This window comes from Arvicanthis niloticus, chromosome 22, assembly GCF_011762505.2.
Source record: "Arvicanthis niloticus isolate mArvNil1 chromosome 22, mArvNil1.pat.X, whole genome shotgun sequence".
Taxonomy (NCBI): domain Eukaryota; kingdom Metazoa; phylum Chordata; class Mammalia; order Rodentia; family Muridae; genus Arvicanthis; species Arvicanthis niloticus.
In genome coordinates, this window is record NC_133429.1 from 43,194,738 (window position 1) to 43,218,048 (window position 23,311).

The window sequence follows — 23,311 nt, forward strand, 5'->3', positions numbered from 1 at the left end:
TTGGAAGATTTGATGAAGTATGCAAGCATCTGTATAGATTATATACGACAATGTACCATGTAATACACAATACACAACAAATATACATTTCCTGTAACACTAAGCTTTCAGTCCTTGCTAACATTAGTGCTAAGTACTGGTAAAGCCTGCTGCTAAAGCCACAACCTCCCAAGCAGTGAAGGCCAATACAGAAGGGTGGTCCCATCACCCTGCCACTGAGCAGAGCAGCTCGTGGGGGAAAGGAGGGAAGCCTTTGAGTGGCCCAGGCTAATGACTGACTGACCGACCGACCGACTGCCCAGAGGACAGAGGGCGTGAGCGCAGATCAGGAAGAGGGGTCGGGCAGATGGAGTCAGAATACAGTTTTTGAGGCATTGTTTCCTGGCTTCCCGCATGTAAAACGTATGAAGTCAGCTGTGGTGTATTCCTCTTTTCTCGGAGAAGGTTGCTAAGCTTGGGGGAGGGGCAAGGGAGGAGGCCATAAATAACCCTAAGCCAGGCTGGTTCCCAGTGACCACAAAGGAACCCAGGACACTTTGAAAGACACTTCCTTTTTAGCAATGTCATTTCTGAGAACAGCTATAAAAAATTTGAACAAATCCAATACATTAAAAAAAGAAAGGGACAGCAGTAAATGTGACATTTGAATTTGGTCACTTGTGTGTGAACAGCCTGTGGAGGCCAGAGGTTGGTACTGAGTATCTTCACACACTGCTGTTCGCCTTATTGTTGGTCAGACAGGGTCTCTCCTGAAGTCTAGAGCTGGCCAATTCGGCTTGGCTGGCCAGTCAGTAAACTCCAGGGATGATACACCTGTCTGGACCTATCCTTCCCCACAGCACTGAGGCTTTGCCTGGGTGCTGAGGACCTAAAACATAGGTCCTTATGTAATAAGTAGCCGATGGACTGACTGAGCCGTCTTCCCTGTCCCGCACTGGATAACATGTAAGGGCCTTAGTAACTTGGTTTGTGCTAAGCTAAAAGTAAGTAACCTGACACACTCAGTGGGTCACACCCAGCATTTTGGGAGGCTGAGGCATGTGGAGTACTGAGTGTGAAGTTGGCCTGTCTCAAAACAGACCCCAAAGCAACACCGCTCCCTGCTTTAATGTCTGGATTCCCGTCTCCTGTCACAGGAGCCCTTTACCTCCTCTCTGCCTGGATTCACCGCCCTCTGCTTAGATGGGCCTAGATCTCAGCCTTCTGACCCCTCAGAGGACATGTGTCGCCTGTGGGATAGACCCTGGCATGTTTCTGAAGAGTCTGGGATTTCTTCTCCCCTCTGTGAGTCCACCCGTCTCTCTTATTTCCAATGCCTGCCCGCCATTCTTACACAACTGTATGACTACCACTCGAAAGAAAGACATGCACAAATACACGCCCCCTAAAAACATATGATTTGGGCCAGGGAACTGATGGCTCAGAAGGTAATGGTTCAGAAGCATTGGTTGCAAGCGTGATCCCACGGTGAGGGAGACACCCGACGCCTCAGAGTTGTTGGCTTCTGACCTCTGTCCCTGTGCTACAGCATACACACATCTACATTACACATGTGTGCACAGCTGCACGCACGCACGCACGCACGCGCGCACACACACACACACACACACACACACACACACACACACACACACGAGGCAGGAGGGGGTTGGTTTATTCTGGGAAAATAAACTTGTATTCAAATATTCAAAATCGGGAAATAGAAACAATCAAAAACTCTGTGGTTGAATTTGAGTTTGTTTTTTTTGTTGTTTTTTTTTTTTTGTTTTGTTTTGGTTTTTTTACTGATTTAGAATGAAGATAATACTTCAGAGCTCTATTTTTAAATATTTGCACGCCTTTTTTGCACGTACACCTGCATGCCAGAAGGCAGCATCAAATCCTTTTATGAGCTGGGAATTGAACTCAGGACCTCTGGAAGATCAGCCAGTGTTCTTAACCGCTGAGCCATCTCTCCAGCCCCAGAACACCATTCTTAACTCCATGACATCCCTTATCCTAAACTCGAGCATGCACTTGTCAGTCTCCTCTGCCCTTAGTGTTCACAACAGTCTAACTGTTGGTTCTATTTTTAGCTGTCTCTGTGTATGCATGTATCTGCATGAGTGTGTGTGCCCACTAAAGCTAGAGACACTGCTGGCCTTCCCAGGTCCTCTGCAGGAGCGGCATGCACACTGCACTGCTGAAGCCGCCTCTAGCCCCACCTTGGGGTCGTTCTTTCTTGTTTAGGCAAAGTTCTGATGGACTGAGTGTGAGGACCCCAAGTGAGCACTTCACACCCGTATTCCCATCTTTCCTCACCCAGCTACATCACTTGGCCTACTCACTTTCTGAATATTTGATTACATACAACAACACAGAGCTTCTGACCACCCGTCCCCACGTGTAGACCCGTAAGCAGAAAGGGTTAAGTCTCTGACCTCCCAGCAGATGCCACGTCTGCTGCCCTCACAAACACCTGGGAGCCAGTCCCAAGCAGGGCACATTCATCTTAAGACACATATCCACCCGTGCTATGTCATCTATCCACCGAAACACTAACGTCAACACTGAGAGCTATGGCCGCATTGCTTCCTCTGACCCTGAGCTCCAGAAACTGAAGATTCATTTTGATGCATTTGTTTTCCCTGCAACACAGCGGGCCCCGCCCTAGCTATAGTGGCACAGGGATAGAGGAAATGGTGTTGAAATGAGAACCTTCAACTCTCTCTCACAAGAAGGGTCAAGCTCAGAGAAGCAAAGGCGCTAAAGCAGAGACCTCACTCCTACGGGGCCAGGGAACAGGCTGCTTGGCAGTGTGCTGCAGTCAGAACGCTGGGCAGTGCTGGACCAGAGAAGCTAAAATCAAGAGTTTTTGCTAAAAGAAAAGCAGTACTTATTTTTAAATGTTGGCAACTAATTCAAGTTATCTGACAATACCTAAAGTCATTGTGATTTATACATATTATTTACTGACCAAGAACTCAGTATTTGGAAGTAATCAAAGTCTCTATTCACTGACACCTATAACCCCAATGTGTGAGAGGCTGAGGCAGGAGGAGTGCTATGAGTTCAAGCCAGGCTGGGCTACTGTGTGAAAGTCTGTCTGGACAAGCTAATAAATAAGTCAAATAGTAAATAAAACATAAATCAACTAATAAAATGCTAGAACAACCCCTCCATTGGCAAAGCACTTGCTGCAAACAGGAGGACCTGGGTTTCACCTCCAGCATCTACTTTAACCCCACAATGGTTCCCTGGGATGGCCTGCCAGCCAGCCTAATTAATAGTTAGCCCCAGGTCTCATCGACAAACCTGGTCTCAGAAAACAACAAGGACAGTAGTAACACCTGAGGATGATCCCTGACCTAAACAAGCACATATGCACATCCTTGGTGGCAGCTTCTTACCTGCATACACACCATGCACACGCACATGGATGGGCGCGCACACACGCACACACACACAGAAGAGACAAGGCAGAGAAAGGTGGCCATGCAGAAGTTGCACTTGGAAATTATCCTGTGACCCACGTGTGAGGACAGCCACAGTCAGAGCCATGTTCACTCAGCCCTTCCCAACCACCCACAGAGTCATCGCTGACGTCACCTTGGGTAAGAGTTTTTACAAGCAAGAGTTGAACCCAACTGAAAGCAAGTATGGATGGGTGCACTGAAGTGAAGGAGCCAGGGCCAGGGCCTTACCCGTTTGAGATGAATTGTTTTCAGCGTCACGGCACACTCAGAAAGAGCCTGCAAAAAAACAAGTTCAAATTTTAATGCAGACAGTTTTTCACTACAAAAATCAGCCTTCTATCCCTCCCGCCTTAAAGTTACTGCACAGAAAATACTGACGGCTGAGTGTGTGCAGGGCGTGAAGATAATAACAAGGCCGCACAAAATAAAGCAGAGACAAACCCTGGGGCTGGAGAGAGGGCTCAGTGGTTAGGAGCACCAGCTGCTCTTCCAGGGGACCAGGGTTTGAATCCCAGCATCCACAAGTGGCTCACAGTCATGGGTGACTCCAGTCCCAGGGGCTCTGACTCCCTTTTCTGTCCTCAGAGAAAACCAGGCTTGCAGATGGCACACAAGCATATAGGAAAGAGAACCTCCCACACACATCAAACAGGAAATGGAATACGAATTGCGGTCCCAATGTAGTATATGGGCTTTATCCAACTATTGAGAAGTGAGAAAACAATTCTCTCCCACACATTGATCAGAGATCTGGGACCCTTTGCACAGGAAGAAGACTGCCTTTTTAACACCCTCAATGGCAGAGGGCACTGCTGAGCAGAGAGGCAGGAGCAAGGTGTGACAGTGAGTTCATGCCAACACTCTGGAGGCCTGCAGGCAAGAGGACTGCCTACAGTGGGGGAGGGGGGAGCCTGATGTGCACAGTGAGATCCCAGGCAGCAATGTCCACAGAGCAAAACCAAAGTGAGGAGGGACAAAAGAGAGGGAAACTGAAGGAAGAGGGATGGGGAGGAGGAGGAGGAGAGTGAGAAAGACAGAGACAAATGGGAGAGGAAGACAGGGAGGGGAGAGGGGGAGGAGTAAGGCACCTACCTAGCATGTAACACCCTCAGTCCCATCCCCTGAATATAAAAATAACCTGATGAGAATCACTGACTCTGCATGGAAAACAACCACCGTGTCCTGAGAGAAGCTTCTGTGAGGTCTACACGTGGTAAACAAACTCAGAGGCACTCACCAATACTGTCTGTGCGTCTGCCAGGTCAAAGGTCTGCTTTAAAGGTGCCAGGAAGCAGGCTGGGACGATGTGCTTATAGACAAAGTCGGCAAAGCCCACTGGGCCGTCCTTGCCTCCTGTCAAGAGAATCCAAAGTTTCATGTTGCTTAAAAGAAAGTCAACCAGTCAGGGAAATCAATCCCCAGCTCCTGCTTCTATCTGGATCAGAAACGGGTTGGGAAGGAAGGGTTAAAGGAATTGTCAGGCTGCAAGTGTTGCCGACTGCAGGACCATGGACTAGAACACACAAAGCCTTGGGTTCTTGTCCTAGCACAGGGCCGGGACAGGTATAGTGGATAGAACATCAAACTCACCCCAGAGCTCTACCAGCTTGGAGAGGATGATAAAACACGTCTTCTGTGCAATCGGATCTGGGTAGTCAACGGCTCCCTGGATAACAGTAATCAGCACCCGTTCTACATTTTCTGCACCTGAAGAGGAAAAAAAAAATCCTACACTTAAATTTCAAAGGAAAACACAACCTGAAGCACCCATTTCAAAATATATAGTTAAGTCAAAACAGACCTACAGTGTTATAAAATCCTGTCACTTATCCCATTAACTGAGCATGTATGTAACCTCTAAGCAACGAAAGGCCAAGATTCCTGTAATGGTTTGCTCCTCGGGATTTTTTTTTTTTTTTAAGATCTTGCTGTGCAGACCAGGCTACTCTCATAATCACAGGTATCTGGTTGTCTTTGCCTCCTAAATACTGAATATAGATACCATGTGATAGTTTGAACAAGAATAGCTCATATATTTGAACGCTTGGTCCTTGGTTCCCAGTGGGTGGATCCAGTGTTTGGGAACTATTAGATGAGTGGCCTTGTGGTAGGAGGCGTGGCCTTGCTGGAGGGGCGTGGCCTTGCTGGAGGAGGCGTGGCCTTGCTGGAGGAGGCTAAGGTTAGGCTTTGGAGCTTCAGAAGCCCACAGTTCCCAGTTAGCTTGCTCTCTGCCTTGCTCTGTGCTCCAGCATCACGCCTTACTGTTGCCCTGCCATGATGGTCCTGGGCTCACCCTCAGACACTGTAAGCACCAAGATCTTTATTCTGTAAGTTGTCTTGGTCGTTACAGCAATAGAAAACTAGCTCAAGACACTCGCCATGTCCAAATTCACTCCTTTTCCTTTTTTTAAAGAGAAGGCCTCCCAAACTCTCCCGGAATGCTGTGCATCAGGGCAGCTGTGCAGCTGACTGACCTGCCTCAACCTCCCAGGTAACCTGGATTACAAGCCTGCACCACTGTGGCTGGCCAGTGATGCTACTGATTTCAGAATGGCAAACTGGCCAGCAAGACTGCACTGTCAGGCCAATCCTTGCACTGTGCACTGTGCTACTTACACAGAATTAAAGAATATAGACAAGACAAACTAAACATAAACTAACCGTATGGTGCTGGACGTTCACCACTTCCACTGGCCACTGCTCACACAGTGTACACCGGGACAGGGACATAACACATCGTGCAAGGCGTACACCCTACCTTGATTCACACACATTGTGCACAGCATGCACCCTACCTTGACTTATACACATGTTACATAGAGTGCACCCTACCTTGATTCACACACACTATGAACAGTGTGCACCCTACCTTGATTCACACACACTATGAACAGTGTGCACCCTACCTTGATTCGCGATCACTTCGCTCATCCCACTGCCAGTGACCGTCTGCAGGAAGGCGAAGTAACTCCTCCTCAGCATCTGCTTCTCCAACGCCGCCGACTGGTCATTGTCCTCTGCTGGCCGCAGCAGCACTTCAAAGATGGCGTGAAGCAGGGGCATGAACATCTGCTGTAAGAACGGGGACACCTGCATCTGGAGAGAGGAACAACTGTCACTGTACCTCAGAAGTGACGGAGAAATGCAAACGATGCTGGGGTAGAAAGTGACACACAAACTATAAAAACACACACTACACAAAGACACAAGACTAAACTCAGCAGGTGTGGGCCGGAGAGAGCTAGAGGGCCTGGTTCAGTTCCCAGAACCCACATGGAAGCGCACAACCATTCCTAACTTATGTTCCAAGGAATCCGATGCCGTCTCTGTCTTCTCCAGGCACTGCGCACACACGGTGCAGACCAAACACCACACGTAAAAGCAAATCTTAAGTTCAACTTGTTTCTCATAATTCTGGCTGTGTTTCAGTAAGACAGTTCAGTAGGCAAATGCACACTGTTCGAGCCTGGTGACCTGAGTCTAATCCCCAGAACCCATGGAAGGATGGAAGGAGACCTGAGTCCACAGTGCTGAACTCTGACCTCCACGCGTTGGCACGCACATACACGCTCTAATGAAGTTAAAAATGAAAGAAGAAAAAATGATTTGAAAAGCAACAAGGGATCATAATCAAAGGGATTTTCAAATTTAAATTCCTAAGGGGGGAAAAAAATCCTAAGAAGTGAATTTTGTACAATTAAACTAACGTGTGACTTCCATTAGTTAAATTCCTTACCCTGTCTGGGCCCCAGCTTCCTTGTCTATAAGGCAGAATTCTTGCCACTTGAGGTATATTTTCAGGAACACAGAGCAACATGAAAAAAGCCATCCAGGGCAGATTTGAACTTGGCAAGCACCATGCGTCTGACGGCCATTCTCCTGAGCTAGCTCACACATGCTGTAAGTTCTGTCTCCAGATGCCTCCAATGCACTGGATTACTTTCAGACTCTTGTTCCAAGATCCAAGTCATACGCCATATGTTTACAGGCAGGAATCAGTGCTGGACTTACTTGCTCTTCTTGGTAGTTTTTTCTTGCTATGGTGATTAACATTTTTATTTTGCTGCTCTTGCAAAGGACCTAGGTTCTGTTCCCAGCACCCACAGAGGCTCACAACTCCATGTTCTGTAACTCTAGGTCCAGGTGATCCAACACCCTCTTCTGATATCTTTGAGGACCAGGCACACACATGGTGCACGTCCATCCGTACAGGCAAATCACGCATACACATAAAAGTCATCTTTTTGCAATCTAAAAATCTACCTAGTCTTTCCTGTAGCAGACAGCATATTATTGGGAACGTTAACAAATCCCAAGGATCCATGTAACCAAGTAACTCGTCATTTAGAAAGGAGAATGGGCTGAGAGGTGGCTCCACCTGTGAAGAGTTCTCTGAGCTTGAACCCTGACCCTGTGATGACAGGTGGGCATGGTGGGGTGCCCCGACACTATGGCACTGGGAAGATGGAGGAGCTCACCGGGGCTTACAGGCCAGCCAGTCTTAGCCCCAGCAGTAAGCTTTAAGTTTAGTGGCAGACCACATACCAAAAAACAAACGTGGAAGGCAATAGAGGCCACCGTGTAGCCGGCATGTGTATGAGTAAGCACCCCCTGCTCCCAGCTCCCGCACACCAACACACAACAGAAAGGGACACAATTTAAAAGCTCTCTGGGATGCACACATGCAATTTCACAGCTGCGGAGGACGAGGACGGATAATTAAGTCAGGTGTCCTGGCACCCTTCGGTCTATTCGGCACCCTGTTGTACCTTACCTTGAACTTGGCCGTGATTTGGTTGATCAGAGGAATGAACTCCTGGAGATCTCGCGCTTCACAGTCTTTGAGCATGTGCTCTGAGGCAGAGGGGATGAACGGGAGAACCTCTTCCTCCAGGCAGATGATCATGCGGTGAAGGAAGGTGCGGACCCCACTCCGGAGAACCTCCTTTTGTAGAGGGCAGCTGAGGGCCGGCAGGAACGTCTGTAAACAGTCCAGGTAGACTTGGGAGCAGCCACACTGCTTCACAGTCTGCTTGTTGCTGAAGGCCTTGCTGGTTCGACTATGTGACCAAAAAAAACCAGGCAACCCAGTTTAGTGTTAGTCTTTAAAACCTCAGAGCATGAAAAAAAAAAAAAAAAAAAAAAAAGCAGCCTAACACCAGGAAACCAATGGCTTCCTACGTCAGAATCATGTCCATCCTTAGTTTTGTTTTTCGAGACAGGGTCTCTCTGTGTAGCCCTGGCTGTCCTGGAACTCACTCTATAGACCAGGCTGGCCTTGAACTCAGAAATTCACCTGCCTCTGCCTCCCAAGCGCTGGGATTAAAGGCGTGCGCCACCACTGCCCGGCGTCCATCCTTAGTTAACAATTATGTGAAAATGACTGCTTCCAGATTATCATTACAGAACAAAACGTTAAAAAAGTTAAGCAAACAAGATGCAGTTAAACATAAGCTGAGTCTGTCCATATGCTTTTTAAAAAATCCTGATAAAGTCTGCAAGAAAAAAATGTAATTACTGTGACTAAGCCCCTAGGCAATCTGTATATGCTACTCATGACATTTAAAAACAATCTAATCACAGTCACAGGCAAGTTCCTCAGATCACCTGAGGCCTGGCTCTTCAACTTTACAGTACACCACAACCTCCCAGGATAACTTATTGGTGATCACTTCAATTTCCATGCCATTACTAAAAAACTGTGGGGAGAGAAGTGGACTGCAGCTTGGGTCTTTGAGGCACACTGTAACACTACAGAGTATCAGAATCCAGAGCACTAAGGACTTAGACAGTCATCATGATGAACATGCAGCTAGCCACGGCTCTGTCCTCTTAGCTGGCTGAACTTTTAACTTACTGGAGAGACAAGGAGTTATACAACCCTCTGAGTAACGGAGTCAGCTTTGAAAGCAGTTGAGTGTGTTCATGTCAGAAAGACCCACACAAGAGGTTCTGCCTACAGGGATGGCACCGTTAGTTATGCAGACGCATTGCTGCACCTATGCAAATGCACAGCTTTGCAATCTTAGTTGCACCTGGGCTCACCTGGCGAACCCAACCGCGTGGTTGAGACTATCTGCAAGAGATACTTGTCTCTCTTCATCCTGCGCCATCATCAGCTTTTCCAACAGAACCTTAAACCTCTCCATCAGTGGTGTCAGGAGGTCCTTCATTAAGGCCTGCTTGTTCTCTGCGGGGTATTCACTGTTGACGATCAACGCCCCGGCTGTTTCATATATGAAGAGCTGATCGTCGCTACTCAGCAAGGACTGGTAACCGTTCTCCTACGAGGAAATTTTGTCTTAACTGAGTATTTACGTTTTAGTGCTTCTCATTTAACTTAGTCAAGCATGAGAGACAGGAAATACAACCTACCACGTTGGCTCTTATAGCAAGTACTCATAGAAAAACAAAATTTCTGCCACAATCCCAGACTGAAGAGGAAACTTAAAATGGAAGCAGAAGTTAAAGTCTCATAGTTGTAACTCTTGTGCTGGGCTAAGGATATTACTTCCTAGTACCACGTCCTCATGCCTGAGGCTCTGGGATAAACCCTAGCCCTATACATGAGTGAGCGAGCATATCAACTGAAGGTTAGTCAACTCTGCAGATGACCCTAAGATAACTGTTACTATCCGATACAACATGACTCTTTGGATGCCTGAGTTGCAAGAGTCAGAAAACTCGTGAGAAAAGAGTGAAGAATTCCATTTAATGAAATGTTATTATCTTGCTTTCAACAAAACAGTGTAAGGGGCTGGAGAGGTGATTCAGCACGTAAAGAACAATGGCTGCTCTTGCAGAAGACGGGGCTTTGGCTCCCGCAGTCCTGGGGACGCTGGTGCCCTCTTCCCGCCCTTTGAGGCACTACACACATGTGGTGCACAGATACACATGCTGGCAGGCAAAACATACATACATATGAGTAAAAATCAAAAAACACATGTAAATCAAATGTACTTATAAATCATCTCAACCTAAATCCTTCAGACACTGGAAGGATTAACATTCTAACACTAAGTCTGAAGAAAATAAACTTCAAATTAAGCAGCACTGAGAATGACAAACATAATCCCAACACGAGAGTAATTTAGAGGTGGAATTTCTCCCTTCTCCATTAAATGTCAACTACATTTAATAATACTGAGGACTCAGAACACGCCCCACACTGCCAACTTCCTTCCATTACTACTGTGCTTCAAGACGATGTTGGGAAACAGATCCCAGTAAACTCTGCACACACCACCCACCCCTCCCACTATGAGAAACAAAGCTGGCACGCACAGTCTCTGTGATACCTGGGGAGATACTTACCGGTGGAGAAAGGGCTAATAAATCTTGTATTCTATTCAAAATATCCTCAATGTAAGGATTCATCTGTTTACTGAATAAAGTCAAAAGGAAGACAGTAAGTAAGTCGCTCACGAGGTGCTGAAGCATAAAATTCCCATTTAAACAGAAGAAAGGCAAAGCTGCTTCCACACGAGCTACTCTGATTACTAAAATAACCCATAGCAGTTTAAAGTCTGTGTGCTCTGCAGTGATGCATTGCCAAGGCAACATGCGTGACCATAGGCCAAGCAAGTACCAAACGGGTACGTATAAAGGACACTGCATACAACAGACTGTGTGAAAGTGACTCTCAAGGGGGCGTCACCATGCAAGCCTATGCTCCAGTGCTTGGAGGGAGATAGAGGCAGGGCAATTTCCCTCCCTGAGTCTGTCATCTCCAGGACCAAGAAAACCAGCAAAAAATATGCACTGTGGCCTAGGGAGATGGCTCAGCAAACCTGTTCACCTGCCCCCACATCGGGAAGGCTGCCTCCTCTTCCTCATGTTTACTCACGGCCCACATGCACCCTCAGCCCACAGACATCCAAACAACCATCTCCCCTCAGTGGCCTCTGTGCTTACACTCGCAGCACTGCAAGCCAATGAGATACTTACTTGAGAGATTTGACAAATCTAGAAAACAGGTAGGCAGTTCTGCTCCGCACCTTAGCACTGGAATGCCACAGCCCTCTGTGATCTAAGAAAGCCATCTAAGGAAAGACACACTCATTAGCTCTGCTCTCGCCCAAGGACTGCACTGTCAGGCTGCCTTTTCTATTTTAGACAGGGTTTCTCTGTGTAGCCCTGGCTGCCCGGGAACTCAAGTCTGTAGACCAGGCTGGCCTCGAACTCACAGAGATCCGCCTGCCACCGCCTCCCGAGTGCTGGGATTAAAAATGTGAGTCACCGCCACCCAGAGCCATACTGTGTTTCTGCTCACATTAAACTGGACATCTTAGGCAGGGACGGGGAATACAGAGTAATGCTGTATTAGACACAGCAGGCCCTTAAGGACTGCTTTTAATAACTATCTCTCAGGACTGGGTAACCTTTTAATTCTGAGAAAAGTTACAGACAACAAAGACAGAGCACAATCTGGACATTCAAACCCGAGGGCAGTGCACACTTACTAGTACACACGGGATGTGCTGAGGTTCAACCGTGAAAAACTTCTCATAGCGAACAACGGTTTCAAAGAACTCCAGGGTCACAGACGTGTGCTGGTAGGAACTGACTCCTGATGTCACCAACTAGAGAGGAAATGAAGAAAACTATTCTTGTTTACTGCAGCATCCAAAAGTCCCTCTGTAGAAACATGGCAAGCTCTAACCATTAACAAACTGTGTGCCTACAGCACAGCACAAAGGACAAATACGTTTCCAGCAAATGACTCTCAGTATACCTACCGTCCGCATCATGTCCTGCAAAGCACTTGCTTTTGACACGTCACCTGAGAAGTGAGCGCCATGGGACACCGGGAGAGCTTCCGCCAGCATGTACAGCAACCGCACGGCTACCTCAACCTCCATGAAGCGCGTGGTCTGCCAGTTCCTACCAAGGCACAATACTGTCTGTGAGGTCTCAATGTAAATGTTCTGTAGGACTCTTGATACACGGGACAGTAACCCACCACAAAGTCCTCCCAATGGCACTGACACTGGTGAGGTGCCCACGCTCATTAACCTCATTCCTGTAACCAACCCTAATGAAACCCAGGGTTACCAACAACCGTGGGAAGGGACAAGAGACAGTAACAGCATGAGAGTGAAGGTGGCTGAAATACATTAAGTACATGCAAATATCACAATGAAACCCATCATTATGTATAATTAACATGCTAATAAAGACCACTTAAAAAAGTCTTGAATAGTTGAAGTCATACTATTCATTTGTTAATTCTGCCAAGCACCAAACTTAAACCACAGAGGTAGAGACAGGAAATATTACAGAAGCAAAGCCAACTGTTAGCAGACTCGTGAGGAGGGGGAGCACTGCAGGACTCAGCTGTTGCAAATCCCTACAGGAAGGGAGGGAAGAGCTAACTCAGGCAGGAAAACTTACTGCAGCGTGGCACTAAAGACTCTGCGAACGGAAGCCAGCACTAGCTCTGGCGACACTTGAGCAAGTCTGTCCAACAGTAACTTCAGCTGTTTTCTGTATTCTACAAACATGGCTTCATCTTCACCCTGTGACACAAGTGAAAAGCCCCATCTTAAAGTTTTAAGGCACCGGCATCAAGATGACTCAGCTGGCCGGGCAGTGGTGGCGCACACGTTTAATCCCAGCACTTGGGAGGCAGAGACAGGCAGATTTCTGAGTTTGAGGCCAGCCTGGTCTACAGAGTGAGTTCCAGGACAGCCAGGACTACACAGAGAAACCCTGTCTCAAAAAAACCAAAAACAAACAAACAAACAAAACAAAACAAAACAAAATGATGACTCAGCTGTCAGGAGCACTCAGGGTGGGAGGGGAGCCAGCACCAAAAGCTGTCCTGGGTCTCCACAGCAACACCCTGGCCAACACTTACAATAAGGATATATGTACCATTTACACACACACACCCTTCAACACACACAAACACCTATATATTTAATTTAAGATCTTAAAATTACACAAGTCATCAGTTATCTCATACTTTTTATCTTCAAATAATATTAATAAAATCACAAATGCTCAGGAGCAATCCCCTCCCTGCTCAGTAATCAGTAATCCCAAAAATATCCGGAACCATCAAAGGCCTGGGTCCTAAGGCCTATGGAGGAGGGCAGCGTGACAGCTGTCGTGGGTCCACATTAGACTTGCCTGTGGTTTCCTCCGTCCTCCCCAAGTGCTGACAGCATTAGGACTGGGGCTGACATGGTGCTTACTACCACTATTACCCATTGACATTCGTTCTAAAGACAGTATCTTAGCACACAGCTAACTAACACGAGCCCCAGAGTTCCAGAAAGCAGTGAACAGCTCCTAAAACTGGGGGGATGCTGATGCTTACAACTCTGGACAAGGCCTGTAGCTGAACAAGTCCAGGCAGGTAAGCCTCATGCTCACCCTCCCTGCTGGCTGGTGACTCCAGGCCTATTGACTGGGCCTAGATCCAGAGCTCTGATCAAATGTAAACAGAGATAAGATCTTCAATAATACCGTCGATGGTCAACTCAATGTTACAGAGTATTGCTTTTCTTTCTTTAACTGCTATAGACGTAGTCTAGGACCTGCGTGTAATGCAAAATCTCTCCCACTGAGCTGCAACCAAACCACACAATTAGATTCGCTTTTGTTTTGAGAAAGGCTCTCACTGTACAGCCCAGTATGTAACCCAGGCTAGTGTCACATTTATGACAGTATTGTTTTCTAAGGTTGCCAACTGCTGCGATTTCAGGCATGTGCTATCATTCTCAGCTAAGAATGTGTGTGTGTGTCTGTGTGTGTGTCTGTGTGTGTGTGTGCATTGCTCATACATGTACTCGCTTTAGGTACTGTCCTAGGAGCTGTCCACCTTTTGTGTACATGAGGCATGTTCTCTCATTAAGACCTGGGACTCACGGTCCAGGCCGGGCTGGCTGGCCAATGCACTCCAGGGAGCCACTCGCTGGCCTTTCCTTCTCTGGGACTGCGAGCATGTACCAACAAATCCAGCCTTCTACAGTCACCAAGCTCTGATCGTAATGTTTACACAGCAAGAGATGTACCAGATGCCCTCCCAACCCCTTAGAGAGCAAAGGACTCAGAGGGCTCCATTAGTGCTGCCCCATACTAACAGCAATACAAATAACTACATCAGAATCAATGAGTCATTAAAACACACTATTTTTTTTTTGTTGTTGTTTTAAAGGGCTCTAAAACTAAAATATAAAATACTAATTTGCTGCAAACAAACAAAATTAAAACTGGCGTTTCTTTGGGGCAACACTCCTCACCTCATTTTCAAAGTTATATTCTTCATCATAAGTCAATTTTTTCATAACGGCCAACATGATTGCCTAAAATTAGTGACAAAATAACATCTGTTAATTGTTCTTTTAATCTGTAAGATGTGCTTACATTACAAGGTAGGCTTCAGACAAAGAACTGATCATCAGCTTTAGATGGGCATTTTTCTCACCCACTGCAAGGGCTCAGGGAATCTCACGGGATGGCATTGGGTGAAGTCCACACCTTGGAGGGAGGCTACTTGAGACTCAGGAAACAAACAACTCACCAGAAGTCCCTAAAACTCACCAGCCTCACTAAGCCCCTCCCTTCAGCTGTCTCTGGGCAGTAACCCCTTACCACAGCCAGGTGAGCAACCCCAACTGACTTGGGAAACAAATCTACCACTGGGTTAAAAGAAGTCACTTACCTCTACATTAGCTTTCTGCTGATCCGAGAGCACTGAGAGCTTAAAATAAAAAGTAAACAATAATTTACTTGGTTTTCTGATGCTATGTTTGCGTATCAAAGTATTTTTCTAATCTACTCTTCTAAAATACACACAATGAAGCTTCTGGTACAATTAGAACATTTCTCCAGCATGCACAAGTCCCTGGGTCCGATATAAAAATAAAATCCACACACTTCTGCTGAGCAGTTTGACAGCAAATCTATAGTTAACAGATTCTAGATTTATATGTAATAATTTTGTCTAATAAATAATTTGATATATAGGCAATAGCATAGATTAATGTGACTAAGTTACTTATCATACATTTAGAAAGAATTACGATGTAAGGCGGTGAAGGACGTTTTTGTTGTTCTGAGACAAGATCTCACTATATAGTCATGATGAGCCTGAAATTCATGCTATAGGCCACCTCGTCCTTGAACTGAGAGATCTTCCTCTGGTCACATCAACAGCTGAGATTAAAGGCATGCACAATCATCCTCAGCTTTTTAGAAACAAAGCAAATGAAGCTTAGAAACATGAGATAAAACGCTGTGGGAAGATCAGTTTCTCCAATGCTAAAATCCCTTCAACTCTGAATGTAAGCAGTTATATTTCTAAGAATTAGGGAAGCCTAGGGTAGAGAGGTAGGTCAGGGAATGCCGAGCATGGTCCAGGTCCTGGGTTCAGAACCCAAACAGCCAGCCCACAGAGGGTGCATGCGGAATGCTGATTTCTGAGCATGGTGGCCACTGCACTCATGATGACAGCCCCTATGGTTGACTGCACTGACGCAAATTGCAGTGGGAAGGGGAGGGTGGTGTGTGAGGCCCCATCCCTTCCTCGAGGAGCTGTTACACTGCTAAGGATCAGGGAGATATTTTCTTCAGTGATGCAGCATCTGGCTCTGGTAAGGGGCTCATGCTCCTGTATACAACCCCTCGCCTACAGTCCTATAAATAACTGTAATGAACTATAAAACCCCCAAAGGACATCAAAGCAGGACATAGAAGGAGACAAAGGTACCAGTACAACAAGAGGGGACAAGAATGGGTAGTGGGGGAGAAATGAGAGTGAGATGTATCATATACATGTATAAAAGTCATAATGAAACACTTAAGTATAATTAATACATAGGAACAAAAATGTAACGAAATAGGAATGACCTCTCATTCAGTGTCATAATGGAAGTAACTAATCTGTACGACACCACATACACGCTATGATATGGAAACCTTCACCACGACATTTCATGCTGTTACTGGAAAATAACTGTCAGAGGAAGTAATTTAACATGTTTCCACTGTGTTCAGGGACAAATTCAAGTTTAAAACAACAGAAATGAAACAAACAAAAAAAGAATCCCAGACTGTATTTATGATTTAGGAATGTGTGTTTTCTGAGGCAGGGATTCATGCTGCTCACGCTGGTCTTGAACCTGCTGCAGAGCAGTCGATGGCCCCGAACCCAGTGCTGGGTCTCCAGGCGTGGCTCACCAGGGCCAGTCCAAAGTTTAGAACTTAACCACTGTTTGTCTAGATTTAATTTTTTAAATAATAACTAAAGAAACTACAAAAGAAATACAGTAGTTAACACAATATATGTGTGTGTGTCTTTCTTCTTTTTCTATATTTTCACTTTCATCAGTTCTTTCTATATCTAAGGGACAACCCTGACTTACCTGTTTCAGGACATGGAGATAATCATAACAAAACCCAATGATGTTGGAGGAGATGTCATCGTCCTCGTGAACTAGCAGCTGTAACATAAGTGGCACTTTTGTCTCGATGGCTTCCAGTGCCTCCTGTGCGTTCTTGACAGCCCCGTTCTTAATTAATTTAGTCCAGCTAACTATTAAAGACTGTCCCATTCCATTTACCAGCTTAGAAAACCTGGCCACGAAGTCCAAATCTTCTTCCTACAAGCAAGAAGCAAAGACCTGCATTACAACTGCCTGCTGCAGTAAGGAGGAGAACCTCTGGCCTTTAGCCAATTACAGGGTTCAATCTAAAGAGACGAATGATGCAATCTGTGATTGCCTCGAAGGGGTTGGTGTGGGCAGGCGTATATGCCACCGTCAAAGGTCAGCTTCCTCGTCTACCACAGGTCTCAGGGATGGAACTCAGGCCACAGCATCTCAAGGTGCTTTTACAGCCTGAGCACTCCCCTGGTCCCCAGGACTCAACGTTAAGACAACAGCTACCAATTTTGTCATTGTGATAGAAAAATGATCAGAATTGGAATCTTTCTGCAACCATTATCATTCTTTAAAAATACTTTAAAAGCAACTGTTTTGATTTTTAACTAAAAAAAAAATGACTAAATGTTTGGCGGTTTTGCCTGCGTGTACATCTTCTGGCTTAGGGAAGCCAGAAGAGGTCGCTGGGTCCCCAGGAACTGTAGTGAGATTCTGGAAGACAGCCAGTGTTCTTAACCACTGAGTCAGTTCTCCATGAGCAACTGTTATTTTAATCATGATAGATCTGTGGATGTTACCAATATTGTAAAAAAAAAAAAAAGGGGGGGGAGGGGCTTAAGTAAAAGAAGTTCTAGAACCTTCTTCCCTAACTGCTCAGTTTACTAAGCACAGTCTAGGACATCACCACTGCTGCACTGTATGTGTTACTTACCAACAGTCCTTCTGAAACGTTTCATTTAGGCCTTAACTTCCCAACAAAGACACAAAGCTGCTACATAGTGACTGGCCAGTGTTACAGGCAGGCCTGGGTTATTTCTTTAATTACCTTTCAACCTTTCTCCCACAGACAGGGGCTCTACCTTTGCCATTTTGTATTTTCTTTTTTTAAGTGACCCCAGATCCTAAGTAAGACAGGAGAAGGTAATAAAGCTACCTTTGGCCCATGAAGAAGGAACCTATGAAAGTCCTATTACTGTCATTATCACCAATAAAAGATGTCTCGGGATCAAGCAAGGCCACTACCAAGCCGGACGACCCGAGTTCCATCCTGGGCCCCACCTGGTGGAAGGAGAGAAGAGACTCCAGGAAGTTGTTCTCTGACCTCCCATGGGAACACACCCCCCCACACACACACACACATACACAGACACACACTACATAAATTATATAAAATAGTCGGAGATGTCCGAGGAATCCTTTTCCTCAGCGCTGCAAACCTGCTAAATGCACATGCCATCCTGACTGTCAAGCAACAGAATGGTGTAACCAAGTGTACAAGGAACATGCCACTGATCCTAGTTGTAACTCTCAGAGTATGGTGGTCCCTGTCAGTCCAGGATACTCTGCAAATCTCAGAGCGGGGAAAAGCTACATTGGTTTAGCATCTTTAACAGTTTCCAAGCTTATGCTTCAGACATCCACTGACCTGGTCAATGCTGAAAAACCCAGCAGTCTGTAACACTTGACACAAGGATTCTACTAGTTTCATCTTATCCACCGGGTCCATCCCTTTATTTACAATTTCAAACAAACAGTCACATGCTTCTTCCCGTAGAACTTCTACTGACATGTGACCTAGCAGCATATTTATAAACCTGGTGATGAAGGAAATAGAGTTTAACATTTTCAGCTCATGAGTTTTAGATACTAAATCTGTAAGTTTACAGTTTAAAAGTTGTAGGCATACGCACCTATCATTGGCTATAAGGGACAAGTCTATCCAGGAGACGTAAGCCCCAACTACTTCAAGGCACTGACACAGCACTTCTGAATTAGTATACTGGTAATTGTGTAAAATCTGGTACCACGATTCCACCAGATTTGGAATGCACTGTTCCCTCATGGTATCTTTTATCAGAGTATTCCTTCGAGCCTCCTGGAAACAAATTGGCAAAGACGGGGAAGGGTTAGAAGCAGCACTTGATGTCCAAGTACCACAGCACACAGTGACTTCCTCTTCAGGAAACTTCCAGGCTTGCTAACAGTCCCGACCACGGCTTCCTATTTATCTGCTCTAAAATTACATCCTGTGATTCTCTGGAGTTCCTTTTTCCGTTCTACTCCTCGGTGCCAGACTTAATTCATTAAATACAAAGTATAAATAAGTATTGCTTAGAAATTTTAAGCATGTGAAATTGTTCCTAGATATTATACAAACATGGCACTTAAGCTGTTTAAAAGTGGCAGTGACTTAAATGCACAATGTCCTTAAACTTATGAGTATTTTAGTTATTCTCATCAAGCTATTATACATTTAAAGCCATCTCCAGTTAGCTCCATTCTGTTTCTTTCTTTATAAATCAGGTTCTCAATGTATGACTCAGGAGGGCTGCAAGCTTGGCACACCCCCCCCCCACCCCACATTCCCAAGGGCTTGCTAAAAATCTCCTATTAAAACTCTCACATGCTGTATTCATGATGTTTATACTGAAGTGTCACAGATCAAGTCCTGGGCCTCCTGCACACTCGGCAGGTGCCGTGTTGCTGAGCTGGTTTGCCAGAACTTTCTTTTGCTTATCATGCCTAAGGCTGGCCTAAGGGTGCACCTCGGCTGCTGAGTCCTTGGTGGAGATGACAAGATGTCCAACTACTAGTACTTCTCCACAACAAACTCACTTTTAGAAAAAGGCAAAGGGGATGTTGAGACGCATGAAGAGAAGAGCTCGGGGACTGTGACTGGCTCAGACTCCCGAGGAGGAGGGGGAGGAGGAGGAGGTGGAGGTGGAGGAGGGAGGAGGAGGAGGAGGAGGGAGAGGAGGAGGAGGAGGAGGAGGGGGAGGAGGGGGAGGAGGAGGAGGGGGAGGAGGGGGAGGAGGGGGAGGAGGAGGTGGCACCACACCCTAAGCCGCTGCTTCTCCCTGCTCAGAAGCATTAAGTACAGACAGCATTGCACAGGAGCGATGAGACAGTAAACGCGTGTGCTTTACTGGAGACTACAGTGGCTTAGTTTGAAAGACGGAAGGGATGCTCTAATTGCAATCTACAGGCTTAAATTTCACTGTCGGCAAATTCACGGTGCTAGGTACAGCTGTAATCTAAGCACACGACAAAGAAAAGGACCCCCTGTCCTTCCTGTCACGTTTGTTTGTTTCCCCTACGACACCTCCGGTACAAGCCCTGTGCACTCCAGGCTACTCGCCTCTGACGTATGAACCACATCCCGGTCCACCAGCTCCGAGTCAATGGCCATGAGGATCCGCAGGTAGAGATCCACGCCCCTAGGGTTTAGGTCCACAACTGAGAGAATGTCAAAGAAAAACTTGGGCCACTTAGTGAGATACTCTGTAACAAAAAGCAAGGCGAAGACTTGGGCTGCTTTGTTTCTTATGAAGGTCTTCTCTGGCTGGGGATTCAGCATCTGACAAACAGAAACATTCATGAAAACATATTCAAACTATTCAGAAGCACATTGCTTTTTTCTACTCATCACTAGTTGGCAACCAAAGTTCAACACTGCCCAGATTAGTAGCGGCACGGGTGTGCAAGTGACTGGTCACGTGACGAGATGAGACTAATGGCTGCCCCTTAGACTTTTTATTTTCCTGCAGTGTTGGGGATAAATCTGTATGCTATGCAAGCATTCTACCAGAGACACACAGCCGGGCCTTTTTGTTTGAGGAGGGGTGTTTGCTTGTTTTGAATCACCGTCTTTCTTACTATGTAGCCTAGGCTGCCCTCACTCAGAGATCTGTCCGACTCTCTGCTTTTGCCTCTATGTGGGAATGGAGGTTCAAGCCACCAGGTCTGTCCCAGGCCTTGAGGTTGTTTTTCAGGATTTTTTTTTTTTTAATTTTTTAATTTTTTTGAGACAAGGTCTATTAGGCAGCTCAAGTTGGCCTTTAACTTGTTACAAACTATAGGCTGGCTGCAAAACAGCAATCCTCCTGCCTCTGCCTTCTGAACACCGAGATGTAGGCATCCAACCACAACTCTCAGTTATTAAGTTTCATGAACAGAATTTGAACAATTCACGTCATTTCTTCTCTTTCCCTTCTTTGGTTAAATTTAAAGGAAGAGGCTCTGGGTAAAGTCACAGCTTTGTATGTCAAGCTTAACGCTAGTCAGCCAGGAGCGTGAGGAGAAACAACTCTGTTGGTCTTGTAAAAGGGCCTCTGTAAGTAGGCTGTGTCAGCACAGGCCAGCTCCAAGGACCAAACAAAAAAGTGGTTACTGTCATGGAGTTTAAGAATATCAATAAATTACAGGGCTCCAAGGATGGCTCAGTAGTGAAGTGCAGATACTGCTCAAGCAGAGAACCTGAGGTCAGCCCCTAGAGCCCACACTGGGCAGTTTACAGCCACCTAGAACTCCATTTCAGGGAGCTAACACCCTCTACTGGATTCTGTGGGCACCTGCAATCAGGTGTACAGACCCACACACAAACATTTTTTTAAAAAATAATGAATTACTTTTTAAAACCAAGGTTGCAGCCAGCTGGGTGTGGTGGCAGGCACCTTTGATCCTGGTCGTTGGGGGGCAGAGGCAGGAATCCCGGGCTAGCCATGGCTACACAGTGAGACTGGGTTTCGGTTATTAGCACAATCCTAAGTTATCACTGTTTCTGCCAAGATCTACCAGACTAGCACTTTAGACATAAAGATGAAGCGGCGGACTGCTTGAGGCATGGAATCAGTAACTGTTTTACCTGAGCCTGCAGCCACGAGAGAAGCGTCTCCCTGATAAGCTGTTGCTGAGCTGTGCTTAGCTCTGAGTACCTGGAAAAGACACAACAGTCACGACATCTGTGGTCACCGGTTACATGAACACAGAGCATGTTATAGCATTCAGGGTTTCCTAAAACAGTGTAGACACCCTTTATCACAGTATTGAAGAACGCGTACATGAGAGTATCAGACCTGTTCAGTTTACAATCAGACAGAACGACAGCTGTGTGACTTTTCAGACAAACTATGTGTTGAGGTCTGTGGTCTACAGACTGAGCCTGTAGACCGACTGACTTAGTTTGAGATAAATCACAACAGGTTCATAGCCCAGAGATACCATCTATGTTGTTAGTTTACTATCTGTATTTTGGTTTCCTAAAGGTTGGAAAAGCAAATTAAAACATTCCTATGCCAACAAACCCTGGAGATTGAAAACAGTGAATGGCCTTACTTGTATTTAACTTGATGCTCTAATACTTGGAAGCAGAAGAACTTTATGTGATCATCACTGAAAAAAGCAAAAGAAAATTAGAGAACCAGAGAATGGATTGGGGATAACAAAAACAAAATACCAGGAACAACTGTGCCTCTTGCCTGGCTTTCTACCAACCGACTCTATTTTATTTGTTTTTATTACTATCTTCTTTGTTCTGTGGCACTGCTGGGTACCTAACCCAAGGTCTCCTGAATTCCACGACAGGACCAAGCCTTCTGTTTAAAGGGTTAAGAAAGCTCTAAGTACAATTCCCAGCATGTGGAAGTCCCATTATATTTCACAAGCAACAGAACCACAAGCTCTAACACACCTCCTCAACAGAGAACTTAAACAGAGGCCATTGCCTGGAATTCTAATGTCAAGGTTCCTGGAGCAGTTTCTGTGCTTGACTTTGAATGGTTAGAGATGCAGGTAAGAAACGGTACAGCTGCAAGTGACTGATCAGACCAAAGACGCCATCTTTGACCTACTTGAAACTTAAGTGTCCTTAGTCAGTATTCTTACAGCCAAACACAGAATAAACAGGGCAGGAAGCTTCTGAGTTTACCATAAAAGTTTATACAAGAAACAAAACTACAAATAAAACCACCTTTGTGTAAGACAGGAGGAAAAAAAAAAAACCAACACCTGTTCATTACCCATTTCTTTAGTGTTAGGTAATACAATCAATGATTCTGACAAAACTCCTTCAGGGGCCAACAATCTGCTCAGTCAGATGGATGGTACGTGAGACAGGCTTTGTGTGGGGGCACTGTTTCCTCTGAGAGTAGTTGAGTAGGAATGGAGACACTAACAATGTTCTCTGTCCAAACCAGAACTGTGGCACAGCAGGCCAGCAGCTGCAGCCAGAAGGCGGTGAGCAGACACCCGTGCTGCCGCCCCCATCGGCGGGCTGTTTATGTCCTGCTGGCTAGCTGCTTCTCACAGGCTTTGCTCTGACAGTTTTTCTTCTTTACTAAGAAGCTAACTTAACTAACAGTGAAATGACTATACGAGTTTCTATTCCTGTGAAACTGTGCTTGTTGCTTTGGAAAGACCAAACAGAAGAACACGCAGCAAGGGGACAGCCTTTAGCATGTGGCATGG

At 45.9% G+C, this 23,311-nt stretch overlaps 1 protein-coding gene across 2 annotated transcripts in view; it reads right to left on the bottom strand.

The window, feature by feature from the left end:
• Xpot (exportin for tRNA) overlaps positions 1-23,311 on the bottom strand; it is a 39,151-nt gene that overhangs the window by 7,098 nt on the left and 8,742 nt on the right. For both annotated transcript variants that reach the window (XM_076920358.1, XM_076920357.1), the window contains exons 4-22: positions 22,181-22,237; positions 21,711-21,780; positions 20,205-20,423; positions 18,757-18,941; positions 18,492-18,660; positions 16,829-17,065; positions 15,127-15,165; positions 14,705-14,767; positions 12,849-12,973; positions 12,194-12,338; positions 11,918-12,037; positions 11,403-11,497; positions 10,770-10,839; positions 9,501-9,739; positions 8,230-8,515; positions 6,362-6,551; positions 5,046-5,162; positions 4,693-4,808; positions 3,684-3,731 (exon numbers count right to left, since the gene is read on the bottom strand). In XM_076920358.1, coding sequence (XP_076776473.1) covers positions 3,684-3,731; positions 4,693-4,808; positions 5,046-5,162; positions 6,362-6,551; positions 8,230-8,515; positions 9,501-9,739; positions 10,770-10,839; positions 11,403-11,497; positions 11,918-12,037; positions 12,194-12,338; positions 12,849-12,973; positions 14,705-14,767; positions 15,127-15,165; positions 16,829-17,065; positions 18,492-18,660; positions 18,757-18,941; positions 20,205-20,423; positions 21,711-21,780; positions 22,181-22,237 — 2,590 coding nt within the window. The remainder of the gene's footprint in view (positions 1-3,683; positions 3,732-4,692; positions 4,809-5,045; positions 5,163-6,361; positions 6,552-8,229; positions 8,516-9,500; positions 9,740-10,769; positions 10,840-11,402; positions 11,498-11,917; positions 12,038-12,193; positions 12,339-12,848; positions 12,974-14,704; positions 14,768-15,126; positions 15,166-16,828; positions 17,066-18,491; positions 18,661-18,756; positions 18,942-20,204; positions 20,424-21,710; positions 21,781-22,180; positions 22,238-23,311) is intronic.